Consider the following 15,994-nt stretch of genomic DNA (forward strand, 5'->3'; position numbering starts at 1 on the left):
GCAAAATGATTTTTCCGATATTAGTAAAGTACTCTTTCATGACACCAAAAACACCACGCTTGCTGCGAGAATACGCTTAGTAAGTGATAAAACATGCAAAGACAAAACGTGGGTGGCGACGCCACCTAGAAGTTTCCGCACCATTCGCCATGACGTCACGTTTTGACGGCGCCTGCCAGGGACTACGTAGTTCCTAGTCGGTAAAAATGAAGTACATTGTCGTCTGAGGGGTCCATAGACTTAACATACCAAGTTTGGGGTAATTTTGTTGAGCCAATGGCGCCAAAATACGATAAATACACTTTGAAATCTGTGACGTTACGTGGGCAGATTTCGGTGCGAGATTTAAAAACGAAACTTCGGACTTGAGTTTCTCCTCTATTAATAAACCTATGATGGCAAAATTAACAACATTAGAGTTCTGAGAGCACAATTTATTGATATAAACTGACTCATTGCTTCTCTTTAGTGTCCCTTTAAAGTCCCCACCTCTGCTGCGTCCATGATCTTGTAGGCTTGAACCAGCACATTCGCGAGTCGATGTGCTTGCCGCCGTAGCAATGCCCGAAAGTCAGCTTTGCCGCAATGCTTAAGTGCTACACGGTGAAGCAGACCGGAAATTCTAAGGGGCCTCTATCACTGCTATCACGACGCAGTGCGGCCATGTCTTTAGGGATAAGCACCAGGAATGCACGGAGGTGTGATGGCGGCAGGTGGCAAACGTGCCAGTACGACTTCATCGCTGACCCTTTACAATAAGCATCTTCAGCTAACTGCTCGGTAGTGCATGTGGCCCAGCGCAGTTGAGTGTACTGCACATTTTTATAGGCGACAACCCAAACGCGCCGTGCCGCCATTCATTCTGCCTCTTTGTTCGAGACCACCAAGTGCGCCGCACAGACATGTTGCCTTCACGAACGAAAGCAGCTCGCCATCGCAATGCCCGTGTGCGGTCAGGAACAGAGTGGGCATAACGAACACTTTCACAGCAAATGTGTGTGAACAGTACAGCAAGGGCCCCCCCGGCAGTGATCACAGGCGTCCGCTTAGTTGGCAACATGCTGCACACAACTAGGAACGATCGGCTTCGTGCAGCAGAAAATGCGGTGTGTCAGCGGAGATCTTCGTACACGCATCGGGTAAAGCCGTACGAGTCCTTCACTCTTCCGCCACAGCCTTTGTGTTCCACATCATCGTTTCCAAACGCTCCATGCAAGACAGCCGTAATTTTTCCGCGCTTTGCTGGTATCAGCGGTGCTCATCAAGAGATGCATTGGCGGTTGGCACGTAGATAAGCGGGGTTCGCGGCAGGTCCTTGGCATGCAATAAAACGCCCGATACTGGGTGGCATTGGCTGTGGTGATTCGACCAGTTGAGCGGAATGAAAAAGCATAATTCGTTTTTTTTGCAATGCCCAATTTTTCGGACTTCCTAGGGACTGCGAAATTGCCTAACAAATCCAGCGTTGACTGTATCGAAACAACGACGTTAGGCCCACTCTGGCTTGGCTCGGCTCGGATTGCGTCGTAGCAGCCAGGGCACTTGGGCACAGTTTGGTGCAGCGGTAGCATCAGTGCACCTGTTAAAGACTAGGAGCAATGCGAGCAATTGGGGAAGGTGCACAGACCAGATGTGTGCTCACAGGGCAGCGTATGACCACACGTAACCAACCAACAGCCAACCTTCTTTGACCTACGTATCTGTGAGCCAAGCAAACGGCCAGCCCAGCCTTACCTGGCGGTGGCTCCCAATGGGCCAGGAGATCAAAGTGCGGCCGCAGCGCAGCCAGTCCCGCAGGGTCGCCTGTCCGTTGCAACGCAAGCGACAGCTCGTGAACGCTCTGGGCAAACGACTGTGGGCTCTGCAGTTTGTCGACCAGCGACTGCATGTGTGACCGGTGGGCCGCATCCCCATAGAGAAGCGAGGACCACTGCTCGGGTGCGATCCGCAGGCCTGCCTCACTGGCAATCTGGACAATCTGCGCGTCATGCTCTCTCCGCAGAGCCTCGTACGTGCAAAACTCTTCCTTGAGTTGCATCAGCGACGAGTCACCTTCTCGCTTGGACACCTGTGGCAGAAAAGGGCAGAATAAAGCTGCATTAATGCATAACAAGAGCAAAACAACCTGATAACACAAACTGGGCTGGACATCCCAAGCATAGAAATGCTGAGGGCTTGTTTGAATGAATGAACAAGCTGAACCGATAAGAGGCATTATACTGCAGCAGGTGTCATTAGAGAAAGATTACTTGAGCTGCATCAGTAAATTACCTTTTTTGAAAGGGTGCATTACAACCAATGGATATGTGTGGTGACCACTTACCATATTTTCTCACGTATAACCTGCACAAAATACTTCTTCGTTTTACGATGCACCACTCACGCACATGTCTACGCCTTGCTTCTTTCGAGAAGGCTATCAAACACACCACTACGGAGGGTGTGGCTAAAGGCATGAGCCGAGGAAAGCAGCACAGCAACAACGCGATTTCAATATCCGACGCGTGTTTATAATCGCAGTGGGAGACACAATGGAGATGTATTGCAGTGCAAGGTTATCTTAGAAGTTTGAGAGTCGCATCTCCTCAGCAACGAACACTTTTCTTGAATGCTTACTCAGATCAGAAGCGCACGTCACTAGGGAACAGCAGTTCTCTAGTGACGTGCGAAGCAGTAAGCCTCTTGCAGCTGCTGTACGGATGAGTTTTTGTAGTAGTAGTATCTGGGGTTTAACGTCCCAAAACCACGATATGATTATGAGAGACGCCGTAGTGGCGGGCTCCAGAAATTTTGACCACCTGGGGTTCTTTAACGTGCACCTAATTCTAAGTACACGGGCCTCACATTTTCGCCTCCATCGAAAATGCAGCCGCCGCGGCCGGGATTTGATCCCGCAACCTTCGGGTCAGCAGTCGAGCGCCATAACCACTAGACCACCGTGGCGGGGCCGCATGAGTTTTTAAGCATGCAGAACTCCAATATTGTGTTCTCATCGATTTGTGGACACAGTGAAGTCCGCTGACCATTCATTCAGCGTTGGATGTAGAAAGAAACAGACGCATTTTTTTCGTCTGAAAGCTCCGCCAACGACTGCTGCTCAGCCTCTCCGTGGCCTCTCTTTATGGAGCCGCTAGAAGACGATTCCGCAACTGCACCCAGCAAAAAATGGCGAATGCACCCACTGTTGCCAGAGCACCAAACATTATGGATATCCTCTATTGGCAGAGCATCAGACCAAGGTTGCAGGTTCGGTCCCTGCCGGGGGCAAGTTGTCTTTTGTCCACTTTAATTTCTTCCTATTTATACTATAATTACTACAAATAACGTCCCCTCACTCTCCTTGGGCTGATTGTCCGTTACTTCTCATTAAATGTTGCACCTAACAAAGAAAAAAAATCACAGCATATCCACGTGGTGAATGATGATGAGTGGGGCGAAGTGAACTCGCGCTGCAGCACAGCGATGGCATTGGCGCGAGCATGGTCCTTCTTGATGGAAGATATCGTGACTAGATTCTTTGAGAACCACAATCTGTCGCACACACCGCAACTATGGCCGAAACTGTTATCAAGAAAGTCCCGCTGGAAGCGCGCGTCGGCGCCTTCGGGCAGAACCCGCCTGATGCGTTTTGCAGCCACTTCACGTGCTCGCACAGCCTCGGGCTCTGCCTGCCGGTACGCGCGCTTTCTCGCCGCTTCACGGTCCTTCACATTTTGAAGATCTGATTCGCGCCGCAGCCGTGCAGCTTCGGCCTCGCGGGCTCGAACGGCGGGGTTTTCGCGCCGCAGCCGTGCAGCTTGTCGAGCAGCTCGGCTTCGCGGGCTCGAAAGGCGGAATCTGCTTCGCGGCGTCGACGTGCAGCTTCGGCCTCGCGGGCTCTCACCTCAGGATTCTGTCTGCGAGCGAGCGCTGCCGCCACCTTCCGTGCCCTCCGTTCCGCAGCCTTGTCTTCTATCTGGCGACTCCGAGCTAAAGAGAAAGCGTGCCAAGAGGGTGCCTCATGGCACGTTACTTCTGAAATGTCTTCGGGTGTCGTTGAAAACACGAGACGTAGTAAAAAGAAGAAAGAACGCCACACAGGCCAACACGCACGAGAGTCTCACTAGTCAACATCGTCTTCTACTGCATACCAGAACGCGCCCTTCTCATGAACTAGAGGTGGCTACTACAAACAAACCTACAAACGGAGGATGGACAGACCCACGGCATAAGGAGCTTCGCCCCTAAAATGAGCCCTTAAATTCCATTTCTTTCATTCAGATCAGAAAGAAGTTTTTCAAAATAACTGTACACGACATAACGCAGCAGCTGTTCGAAAACAACAAACGCACAGCCAGGTTGCATGGCGTGGCAAGCTTTGTCTTGTGATCAGCTACTAGGCAAACTGGAGTAAGAAGACCCGTAGCAGCGGCCACTGGAAGCTGCAGGCACTCACATTACCAGTGCCACTTCGACTGCGGGCGAGCTCCGACTGCGCGTGAAAACGACGCTCGGGGGACAGATGAGATAAGAAGTGTATCACTGCCCAAAGTAAAAGCTGTTGACTGCCAACAAGGTCCATATTATATATTATTCATATTATTTTCTCCATTTTTCTATGTGACCATCGTACGGTAAGGTTAAACACTGAACTTTAAAACAACACCAAGGTGGTGGCACTTAAAGGGACACTAAAGGCAAATAACAATTTATGTCAGAGTGAAAAGCTCAATGTATGACAACTAGGGGTGTGCAAATAGCCGAATATTCGAATACGAAACGAATAGGAGCCCAGTGAATAGTTCAATTCGCAAATCGAATATCTACTATTCAATTTTTAGAATACCGAAACTTAGTACTGTACAACAGTGGGACGACCCGCATTTTACGACGAACTGGCTTGGTCCCGGTAAACCCCCATAAAAATAATGTATTAAAACCTTTGGTTATACGACGAAATTTTACGCCGACCCCACATTATACGACAACTCTTCGACACCAAAACCATCTTTTGCACCCGCGCCCCAAACTTGAAAGAGAGGGTGAGACAGGTAGAGAACGCCTCCGTAGAATTTATTCTCCTAGCAGTTCATGTTCGTCTGTGATCCAGTTTGCCTGGATCACAGACAAACATAGTTCCAAGATCGCTTCTAGATATGCCTTGATCGCAGGAGTATCCCATCGCCGTTACCTAGGAGGCAAGCTCGATCTATATGGAGAAGCTGCAGATAGTCGACAAGCTCATCTTCGAGATCCATATCATATATTTTCACGCTTTCAGCCTATGGAAACTTGTCCTGGTCGACATGCAACTGAAGGTCTCCTCCCTTTGTTTGCAGCACTCGCAGTCACAGGCCTCGAGCAGGCAAAAATGGCACGACGCAACTATCGTGAGCGTGCAAAAAAATTTCCCCTTGACGTGAGCGTTTTATAGTCACCAATTGCACTTCACAAGGGAACACAAGGGAACAAATACGACACACACAGCTCAGTCGCGCACGGAATCATCCTACGCAAACTTGCAACAAAACGTGCTCCGTTGCCATTGTATGATGGCAATGACACTCTGACTCTTCTGATGGGAGGCTGTTGCCAATGCGGTTTCGGTTTCGTTTTTAAGCACAGCCAACTATCGGACTCGTTTTGTAAAGATGTGCGTTAGATTCAATTTTTTTTTAAAGTAGACAATAACGATTCACTCACACCTCCTACAATTAAACGGTTAGGTGTCATTTTCAAAAATAATGTAATCTACCTTTCCTGGTGAAGTGCAGGGTCATTTCGCGAGCTTATTCAGTCAGTCTGTACCCGGTTTTTTTTTTTTTGGAGGAGGGGGGGCAAGACTTAGCATCACCGTCCATATTGTTAGTTTTTCGATTACACGATGGTTTTGCATGGTCCCCTCCAAGTCGTATAATCGGGGTTGCACTTACCTACCTGACGGGAGCGTCTCATAACTGCGCGCTAAACTGTAGCACGCATTAACCATCAAGTATGAGTTTGCATCTGACGCGCGCTGCTGATACTACCAACAAAGAAACAAATGCAGTGCCCCCGAAATTTTCGCATGAAAAAAAGTCCTCTCTCGCACGAACATCCGATAGCACGCAGTTGCGATGCCAAGGAGCATTTCTAAACTATTACTGGGTCCAGTACCCACAACTTCTCACTAGCCGGTAGGCATAGGATCAGCCGGTCAGCGAATACATTAGGCTCGATATGACTCGATCGGGCCTCCGTCGCAGCTATGTTTTAACTAGGGGTGTGCGGATAGTGAAATTTATTCTCGAATCGAATTCGAATCGAATAGTGCCGAATAGTGGGCAAAAATGTCGAATATCGAATCGAATATCGAATAGTATGTTTACACGAAATGTGTACTGCTAGTTACGGCAAGACAAAGGAAAAATCAGGGACGCTACCGCGTGCTGACGGCTTCATTACGCACTTGTTCGGGAGTGGTTTTTGTTTAAGCTTTTATGGGCGCGTAGGCATGTTGATAGAAGAGCCGCCATTCCAGTCAGCAGCGCCACTCCTAACCTCCTAGCAGAGGGGTGTACGGTAGCTAGTCTTTCTTTTCCCCTATGGTCGCGTAACATGGCTCATCTGACAACGGCAATGTTGTGCTTCAACGCCATGGCTGCTCCGGGCCCGAAAGTCTTCGGGCGCCCGTTGACAACAGCGTTTTAACTGCGCGCCGGAACGATGGGAGTTTCTGGACTAGTGGTGCGGTGCGGCAGTGGCGACTGCCCAGCGTGAACAAATTTTTACATGCTATGCCAATCACCGAGTTTCGCAGGCCAAAGTCAGGTCGTTTTACGGCGCTTGTGGCATATGCGACCGAACTACGCAAGAAATTCGTGCCTTCGTTTCGGGAGCGAAATTGTGAAGGACTTCACAGTTTTCTCGTGTTTTTCTACGTGTGGAAATGACATAATCTCCTTTAGGATCAACATGCGCTCGCTTTTGAACCAGGACGTCAGTGAAAGTTTAACGAACGGCGACGTTAGCTTTTCTTTTAACCACCCTACCCTAACCAAGTTGCACCATTGGCCTTTGTCGCGTTTTAGATATTCGTCCTGTCGAATTATTCGAAACTTCGAATACTAGCTATTCGAAAGTCGAATCGAATTATTCGATTAGGAACTATTCGATTCGAATTCGAAACTCGAATATTCGCACACCCCTAGTTTTAACCGCTAGTACAGTAAAACCTCGTGAATTCGAACTCGGTTATTTCGAAATCCCGCTTAATTCAAAGGGTTTCTGCGGTCCCGTATTTCGCAATGTAAATCTGAGTGGATAATTTGAAGCGGCGGTCATCGCCAGCCCGGTTAATTCGAAAACTTTGGGTGCCATGTGCCAATTCCCGATCCCGATTTCGCTGCAAATCTGCGGAAGCGACGGCCCTTAGGAGCCACAGGGCAATGCAATGTAGCGATATTAATGAGTGACAGTTGAAGCAACCCAGCCTCGCTGCTGCTAGCGCAAAAAAATAAAGAAAAAAAAGAAAACACGGTCTCGTGGTCAGCTAAAATGTGCGCCTGCGGAAAAAAAGATGTGCTTCACTGCAGCACAGCGGTGGCACGCGGGCAGCATGTCGCATGCTTCTCGCAACGTCGGCGCGTCATGATTTACCCATTCTTTTTGGGAAAAGAAAATATAATAAAGGACGGTCTGACGGAATTCATCATGTATGCGAACCTCCGATTTGCGGTTGCTCTGGCAATTTGCGCACTTGCACTGCTGGCGGAGTTCTTGCCTGAAACGCCTACTTCAAAAACTCAGTTCGAAAACTTAGTGATCATGTTTTCCAGCCAGAACACATTGCGGATTCCGTCACACTGGCCATTATCACATTCTTTATTTTACCAGAAAGAATGGGCGAATGGTCGCATCATGATGCGCTGAGGCTGCAAGGAGCAGGTGACATGCTGCCCGCGTGTCACCACTGTGCTGCAGTGAAGCACGCCTTCTTTTCCACAGGCACGCATTTCAGCTGACCACGAGGCTACTTTTTTTTTTTTCGCTGACAGCAGCAAGGCCTGCTGTTTTCCCGGGTTTGCGGCAAAAATGGGACCGGGTATTGCTAGAAAACAACCCTTGGAGCCTCAAACTAGAAGGCCAAACGACCACCTCTGATTACTTTCAGTAATTCAAAGTTCCTTGCATCCCGCTTTTTGTATGTTTCGTTAATTCGAAAACCCGCTTAATTAGAAAGTTTTTCACAGTCCCAGTGACTTTGAATTAACGAGGTTTTACTGTACGTTTAAAGCGGGTGGCTGTTACGTGGTGCTATATAGTCGCCGCTCGACAATTCGATCCCTCTCACAGCTTCGTGGCACCGCGGCTCGAAGATATTCAAGGAAAGCTGATATTTCTACTCCATTTTTACAATCACATGCTAGTTCGGCAACTTAAAATAGAACATATATAATAGTACAGAAATTTACACCACTGTGCCTCTCCCTTTCCCCATTTTGCAAGTAAAGCAAACAAATCAAAACTGATGCTCACCACCGCATCCCACAAATAAAATTATATTGTATTAAAACTCATAAAAGTCAAGGCCGGTGAAAATAAAATTTTGAATATTCGATATTCGATTCGATATTAGGCATTTTTTTCTCGATTCGATTCAGTATTCGATTCGAAAGCTACTATTTGGTATTCGCACACCCCTAATGACAATGTCTAAAATGGCAATATCATCAACAGCAGTGCCCTTCTTACCGAGAAATTAAGCTAAATGTATCCCACCATGAACGCCACGAGCAGGACATTTTGGAAATGATCCCGATGACGTGAGAGAGACCGACTACAATTAATCACTCGTAATCAAACTAGCTGCAATAAAAAAAGAACCTTCCATGCATCAAGAGACGTAATAAAATGCCGCTTGTTCGTTTCTGTTTGATTCATGGAAAAAAAGAACCTCCTTGGCGTTGCCATGGGGAACGGCGCGCGTGGTTGAAAGGTTCCGTTTTCGCCGAACTGCGCTTCGCCCGGCACCCTGCTTCACTCACACGGTCGCGTCTCAGTGGTAGTTTTGGTATCGCATACTGCCGCGTGTTTTGCGCGCTCGTGAAAGTCGCTCTGACAGACAGTTCGTCAAAGTGCCACATACATGTGATGTTACCGGATGCCCGAACGGTGCACACTACCAGTGCACGCCACTGCGCAGTAAAGGCGGGCAACGTTGGGCATGGCAACAGTGACGTGAGAAAGACCGCTTTCAGGCGGGTGATTTGAAGTGTGCTAATGCGATGTGGACCACTAAAACGCGATTTATTTCAAAATAAGCACTTCCTTGGCCCAAAAGTAGCACTGCGAGGTTTCTGGATCGCTATTTCAACAATCAACGTCGACTTAAGGGAGATGCGGCTCAAAGACACTTTTTTTTTTTATATTCGTCCTAGAGCAATAAAACTTGGGGTATTTGTAGAGATTTTTATGCTGATTTCAAATACATAATCAGTTTTTTTGTAAGTTGCACACATTTTGTTCTGCACCATGACAAATATGTAAAACATAGGCCTTGTAGCCCCCATGTTTCGATCCTTAAACTTCTATATATTTTGACAATTCATGGCTCATATTGCTCCAACTGAACTGTAGAGTGCCAAAAACTATCCAGAAAGTGCATATAAAAATATTTACTAGACGTGAAAAATCCAAACATGGGAAGTCCATATTACCCAGACCCCAGTAAATGTTTACTTGCAAATTTTCTAATATGTATAACATAATACTGACATTTCGAGGAGATAACTGCACTCCTCACACAGAGAAAATTTGGGCAAAATTTCATGCAGATCTGAGCACCAGAAGTACCAAAAACGAGAGGGGCACGTTGAAAAAGTTGCCAAAAAGTGTGTTTTGAGAAAAACGAAGTTTGAAGTTAAAATTGGATGTTTATTTATGAAAGAGGTAACGAAATCCGATCAAAATTGCACACAAAAGAGGTAAATTGTTCTTCTAGTAGCCACTGCCACTAAAATGAGCCAGCACCATAAGTTTCTTCTTCACAGCTCTTTCGAGCAGAGTAGCTATTGCGCGAGCTCCCGCTGCCGTAGGTTCTGCTTGCGATCGGTCCGTCACTCGCCGCCCCTACGCTGGCCTCCTCGCTCAAAGCAACTAGCCGCAACGTATAAGTCATCAAAAGAATACTTTCGGGGCACTTACTGTTCTTGCATTGCAGTTCCAGAAACAACGCCTTTGCGTTTGTAAGCTGGTTCTCGGATGCGTATTCCCGAACGCTGACACGTTGAACACAGTGCACCGATCACGAGGATGTTCAATGCTGTTATGTCAGCGATCAAGGAAGGCTCTTTCTACCGTGATCTTTCTTCGTCGTCGAAGAGTCTGATCTTCTCTTTGAGAGGCACTGACATACTCGAACGCCGCGGCAAACTCGTCGGAAGCATCGTCATCGCCGTCGCTAGGCCTCGCAGCAGCAGACGGACTTGCCGTTCAGCGAGTGTTTGGCTTCGATTTGCGCCGGCATCCTCGAAATTTGTTCACCGAGCGATACTTCACTGGTCGGTGACTGCGCTTGCTACGGTTCTCTTTGTCCATGATGAAAATAAATACGCCAGAGAAACGTTCAGCTGCGTAGCTCGATGAAACACCGACCCTGCAAGCAGGCTTCGCAACACGCAAGGCGCACACCGGCGAATGGCGGTCCCCGATCCGTACCACGTGATTTAAAAGCCAGTCGCAGCGCTCGAAAAGCGCGGCAAAAGCATGTTTTCTTTATTATTTCTTGCACTTCTGCAGCGCGGGAAACCATGGTTATTTGGAGATCTCCTCATGCGATCCCCAATGGCGAGCGGCCGCACGATATCGGCCACGAGGTGCTAGAAGACGTCACACTTTCAGTCAAGATTAACAGCCGCCTTATGCTCTTTAGACGCAATTTTAACGCATTTCCAGTTGAGTGTAGACTGATTTTTATTTTCGAAACAGTAGAGACACTAATCTTAACAAAACAGGTGACAACAAAAAATCGATAATTTTTTTAAAAACTCGTTTTTCGACCCGCATCTCCTCTTAAAGGGGTACTGACAAAATTTCGCGGCCGAGATAGCCTGCTGGATCGATTCCCGTGTACGTGCGTGTACCATCTGCAAAATATCGACAGCGAATAAAGCTTGGAAGGTACCGTATTTATTCGAAAATAGGTCGGGCACGAATATAGGTCGACCCCTACTTATAGCACTCTACGAGAAATAAAAAAAAATATTCGAAAATAGGTCGACCCATGTTTCTTTTTTTTTTTTTTTTTTAGAAACAGGAAAATTGAAACATAGCACACCTTTATTTACAATTAACTTAGCGCCCTAGTCGCTGCCGGGAGTGTCATGTTCGTCAGATGTGCAAGGAAGGTTGTCGGATTCTTCGCAGGCATCCTCGGCATCCCAAATGACGTCGACTTCGCTGCCATCGATTGCGTTGGAAATGCAGCACTTTTTAAAGCCAGTCACGATAATTTCCACTGGCAAGTCTTTCCGCGCGTCCTTCACCCACGTCGCAACTTCATTGAGGGAAGCCCTTCTCGCGGCGTCCCGTCGGTGTCATTGCAGCATCCTCCTTCAAGCCACTCTTTTTAACTCTTCGCCACCCGGTCCTTAATGTAGCCAGGACGTCATACCTAGTGGTATGACGACCAGGTCTGTTGGCCTTCTGCAGGGCCTCCTTGACGCCCGGAGCCTCAGTTCTTTTTCAAGAGCATCATGCCTGCCAGTTGCTGGGCCGCGAAAAGCACGACGCTATCCATTGCACGCGAACAGTCGGTCCCGCTGCTTCCGCCAACCCCTAATCAACTTTTACGTCGAACTCACGCTGAGCGGCACAATTGCTGGAATTCTCGGCAAAAAGTATCACTTGACGCTTGAAGTCAGCTGTGTAGCTCTACCGACATGACACCGTCGCAACCGCGCATTTGCGAATGCGAACCGTCACGTCAGATCAAACAACAAACAAAGAGTGAGGCCTTAGGCCAGTGCCAGTGCGGCTGCGCGTCGGCAGGCAGCACGGCTAGGGGGCTAGGGACTTCACGGCCTACCTAGGGAAATCACGGGTTCCAGCGCAAACATGGCGGAGCGGCTGCATTTCGCGGGGGCTTTGAAAAGGCGGTGTGCAGCTATTGCACAAATAACTTTTTTTTTCTTAGTTACTTAGTCGGAAAAGGCGAACGGGTACGGTTTTATACCAGATTTTATGGTATATAATGTGCGTATGTAGCAGGAACTGCTTGAAGGACAGCAGGCGCGGCAGTTGAACGCCATAGGTGCGGTGCTTTTGGTCGCTTTGATCGCGAATATAGGTCGAGATTCTTTGGTCACGAATATAGGTCGATAGCTGATTATGGGCAACATTTTTGGGAAAAAAAGGTCGACCTATATTCGAATAAATACGGTATTTTATATGGATTTTGAAGTTCGCGAGCGCGATCCAGCATTATAGGCCGCACCTGGTGCATTGACACCCTCGGAGGTGACCCGAGGTGACCCCCCCTACTTCCCCTACGTAATCACTTCAGCCAGTGCAAGTTATGATGACGTCGTAGCCGCCATTTCTGTTTTGACGCACTTGCCAACGAATCGCTCCTCGCCAGCGGGTCAAACCTGAAGTGATTCGCCACATCGAAAATTCCTTCCATCCCCGCCGCAAGAAAATCGTCGCCATCAGACGACAATGAGCCCGACGACGACAGACCGCGCGGAAATGCGTCACTGTTCTGTGTGCTCACGTGACCGAGCGTTTCACTCGCTAGGTGGTGATAGTTGCACCCGGCGGCTTGTCGTTTTTTGGAGCTCTGTCAAACCGAAACTGAGGCTGTGTCAGTAATGAGGAGCTTGTAATTATCTGTCGCGCACTGCAGCAAACGATGTGCCGTGTTATGACTAACAGATCCCCAGCAACACATTGCAGCAAAAAAACGCGGGTCGAAAATTTTTGTGTCAGGACTCCTTTAATATTTGCCTTTAGTGTCCCTTTAACGACAGAAATAACAAGATGAATCCGTAAACTGCCACTGTCTTTGAGCACAATTTTGAGTCCTTTTCTCACTGTCCATGCAGACTACATTTTTCGGGTACAATGTATTTTCAGACAAATCATTCGGATACAACGTAGATTAAACATTGGAAATGACTAAGCAAGTTGTTACCAAAAATAACTTTTCAACAATTTTTATGATCCCCGCGAACATCCTTGACTTTCCATGAAAGAATATACGCAACGGCAAGCATGTGCACTTATTCCAAAAGGTAGGCCTCTTCGAACCAGATTCTTTGGTTATGGTCACAGCATGGCCATTGTAAGAATTTCGACCTGAAACTTGCTTGAACTTTCGGTATTGTAAATTATTCTCCCAAAAATATTTTTCTATACAGTCGATCCCGGATATATCGAACTCGGATATATCGAATTATTGGCTGTATCGAACAGTTGAGAAATCCCCTTGAATTTCCCATGCAAAAGTATGGGGTTGGTGTGCACGTATATCGAACTCCCGCACAGCGAAACATCCACTATATCGAACGCTGCCCCACGCCGAACACCAGAAAGTGCATTTTTCCTAACAAATATTGATCATTTTTCGGCCGCATTCTTATAAGTTCCAATACCTCGTCACGCGCACGTGACGAAATTGCGTTGCTCTAGTTCGTTGCGCAGTGCTTGTCAGTTCACCGGTATATTTGACGCGCAGTCCGCAGGTTTTAACGCATGGGCTAGTGTTTTTCAAAGAGGCTGATTGCCGAGGGCACGAAAATGAGAATTCGAAGCGACTTCACAGTCTTGTTGTAATGTCTGCACTCCCTTCCTTGTCTCTTCGCGCACGATAGCATGCGGGCCCGCAAAGCATGGCCTTCGAGATCCGCAACCTCGTGACGTATTTTTAGTGTTTTCGGTTTTAAAACGCTGATCTCAGAGGCTACGCTTTTTTTCACATTTCTCACCAAAAAAGCGGCTGCCTTCTACAAAACCACAAGTGCCATCGGTATCGCCAACATGTCGACGGTGGAGAAATGTTTCTTCATGCAGCGGTGCAGCGTTGTCTCTTGCAGAATGTGTACTGTGTGTACTTCGCGCTTTGTTCTTGATAAATCGTCATCCGGGAGTCGAACTAAACATCGTCCCGCTCGTAGCGATAAAAATGATGACCGGTGCTTCAAACGACGTCAAGTAAAGCACCGTCGTGCACTGTTTCCTTACGGGCCTTGGTGCCACGTGACGACTTCGGGCGCGTCATGACTGCAGACTACGGCGTACGGTGCGTCAATGAATTTTGCGACTTAGCGTTTCCGGGCGCCGTATCGGACGGGAGCACAGCGAGTGACTTCATCGGTGCAGATAACGACGTAGCTGTTTCTGATGCATCGATGCCGAGATCATAGCTGACGTTGCCGGTGCTGCGGAAATGGGCCCGTGCGGTTTGAAGATGCCATCCGCCGCTGCCACCGCTAAACCCTTTACCTCACTACAGAGCTCGCATCAGCGTTCAGCGTCGATCACCGCTGTTGTGGCGGAAGGTGCTGAATTTACTTATTTGGAAAGCTTATATAATAAGTAAAAGCTCGTTAATTCGGATTTCTAGGGACCGGAAAAAATGTCCGAATTAACCGAATGTCCGAATTATCGAATGGTCGAAATAAACACAATAAATGCACGAGTTTTTTCAACAAACCTTTACTTAACAAAGTAATCACGGATGCTTGTCTGTTTTCGAGCAGAAATTCGCGCGGACACAATTTTTCTGAGCCCTTCAAGGTGCTCAGCAGCTCGCATGATGTCTGCAGTACCGCAAAAGTTTCACCCGTCATCCACGCTTTTCGGTTGGCACAGTAATCCACGGGAAGATTGTTGATGTTCTTAAAGCAGCGTGGCTTTTGAACCTTTCCGATAACGAGAAGCGGCAAGCGCTCTGTTCCCGTCACGTTGGGGGATAAAAGTACGGTTACTCGTTCCTTGCTTCTTGCCGCCGATTGAAGGATCCCCTTTCATCTCTCTTCATCACTTCTTGTCGGGAGAGCCCGTTATTCAGAGCACGCAAAATTTCTACTTTGGTGGTGAAGTCCTTGGCCTCGTACTTGGGCCGCTTCGCCGGCGTTGCCATCGGCGGAGAGTGCGGTCGCACAAGAAGTCAGCACAAAAGCACCAGCAAAGATCAAGCTAAAGGAGCCGTACTGAAACGTTCCTCGATAAATCGGCGATCAACGATGCAGCACACCAACGGGAACAAAGCAACAAAACCCACACGCGAAAAAAAGCCGTTCAACCAGTCTCGATCCAAGCCAAGTCGATAATTGATGTACATTGAACAAAACCTTGTTCAATGACTTAAGTCATAGGTTTTCATTAAATGTAGTTGAGACAAATGTCTGGCTCGGTTTCCATTGAGCCTAAATAATGACTATCCACTTTTAAGCCACAGTGGCTCGTAGTAAGTGAACACTGGTTAGTGCGTACAGCAACCACTTTTAACCAGTGACTGCACTTCTCAGCCACAAAGTGCCAGAAAACATCTCAGGCCTTTTCGGTAAGTTCAGAGACCAGTCGACTAGTGATCTGGCACGATATGGACAAGCATCGAAAAGCGAGATAATACCAACAAATGCACCTTACACTCTAAGCATAATGCACACCTTTAATACCCGACTGCTTTGTGGGACTGCTTCAAGCATGCATCAGCTGCATAAACAAAAGCAGCACTGGACCAACCAGATACACAACGCACCCATCAGGAGCGACACAAAGGCACTGTGATGGCAAACACGCACGTAGTCAACACAACCTAGTACACTCAAACCTCAATATAACGAACACGGATATAACGAATTATCGGTTATAATGAAGTAAATGAAGAATAGTGTTGGTAATAGACACAGTGGTTCGAATATATGCTTATACAGCTCAGACCACTTATAACGTAACCGCTTACAGTGCAGTACCGGCTATAATGCGGTTTTTTCTGACTCCCGTTTACCCTCCCATAGAACTCCATGTA

General features: G+C 47.7%; 1 protein-coding gene across 1 annotated transcript in view; it reads right to left on the reverse strand.

Annotated features, from left to right (window-relative positions):
* The window catches only part of LOC119389632 (roquin-1), a 264,759-nt gene that overhangs the window by 194,541 nt on the left and 54,224 nt on the right, over nucleotides 1-15,994 (reverse strand). Inside the window, exon 5 of the mRNA XM_049412057.1 lies at nucleotides 1,735-2,068. Within this exon, the coding sequence (XP_049268014.1) occupies nucleotides 1,735-2,068 (334 nt within the window). The remainder of the gene's footprint in view (nucleotides 1-1,734; nucleotides 2,069-15,994) is intronic.

This window comes from Rhipicephalus sanguineus, chromosome 1 (genome assembly GCF_013339695.2).
Source record: "Rhipicephalus sanguineus isolate Rsan-2018 chromosome 1, BIME_Rsan_1.4, whole genome shotgun sequence".
In the NCBI taxonomy this organism is placed as follows: Eukaryota; Metazoa; Arthropoda; class Arachnida; order Ixodida; family Ixodidae; genus Rhipicephalus; species Rhipicephalus sanguineus.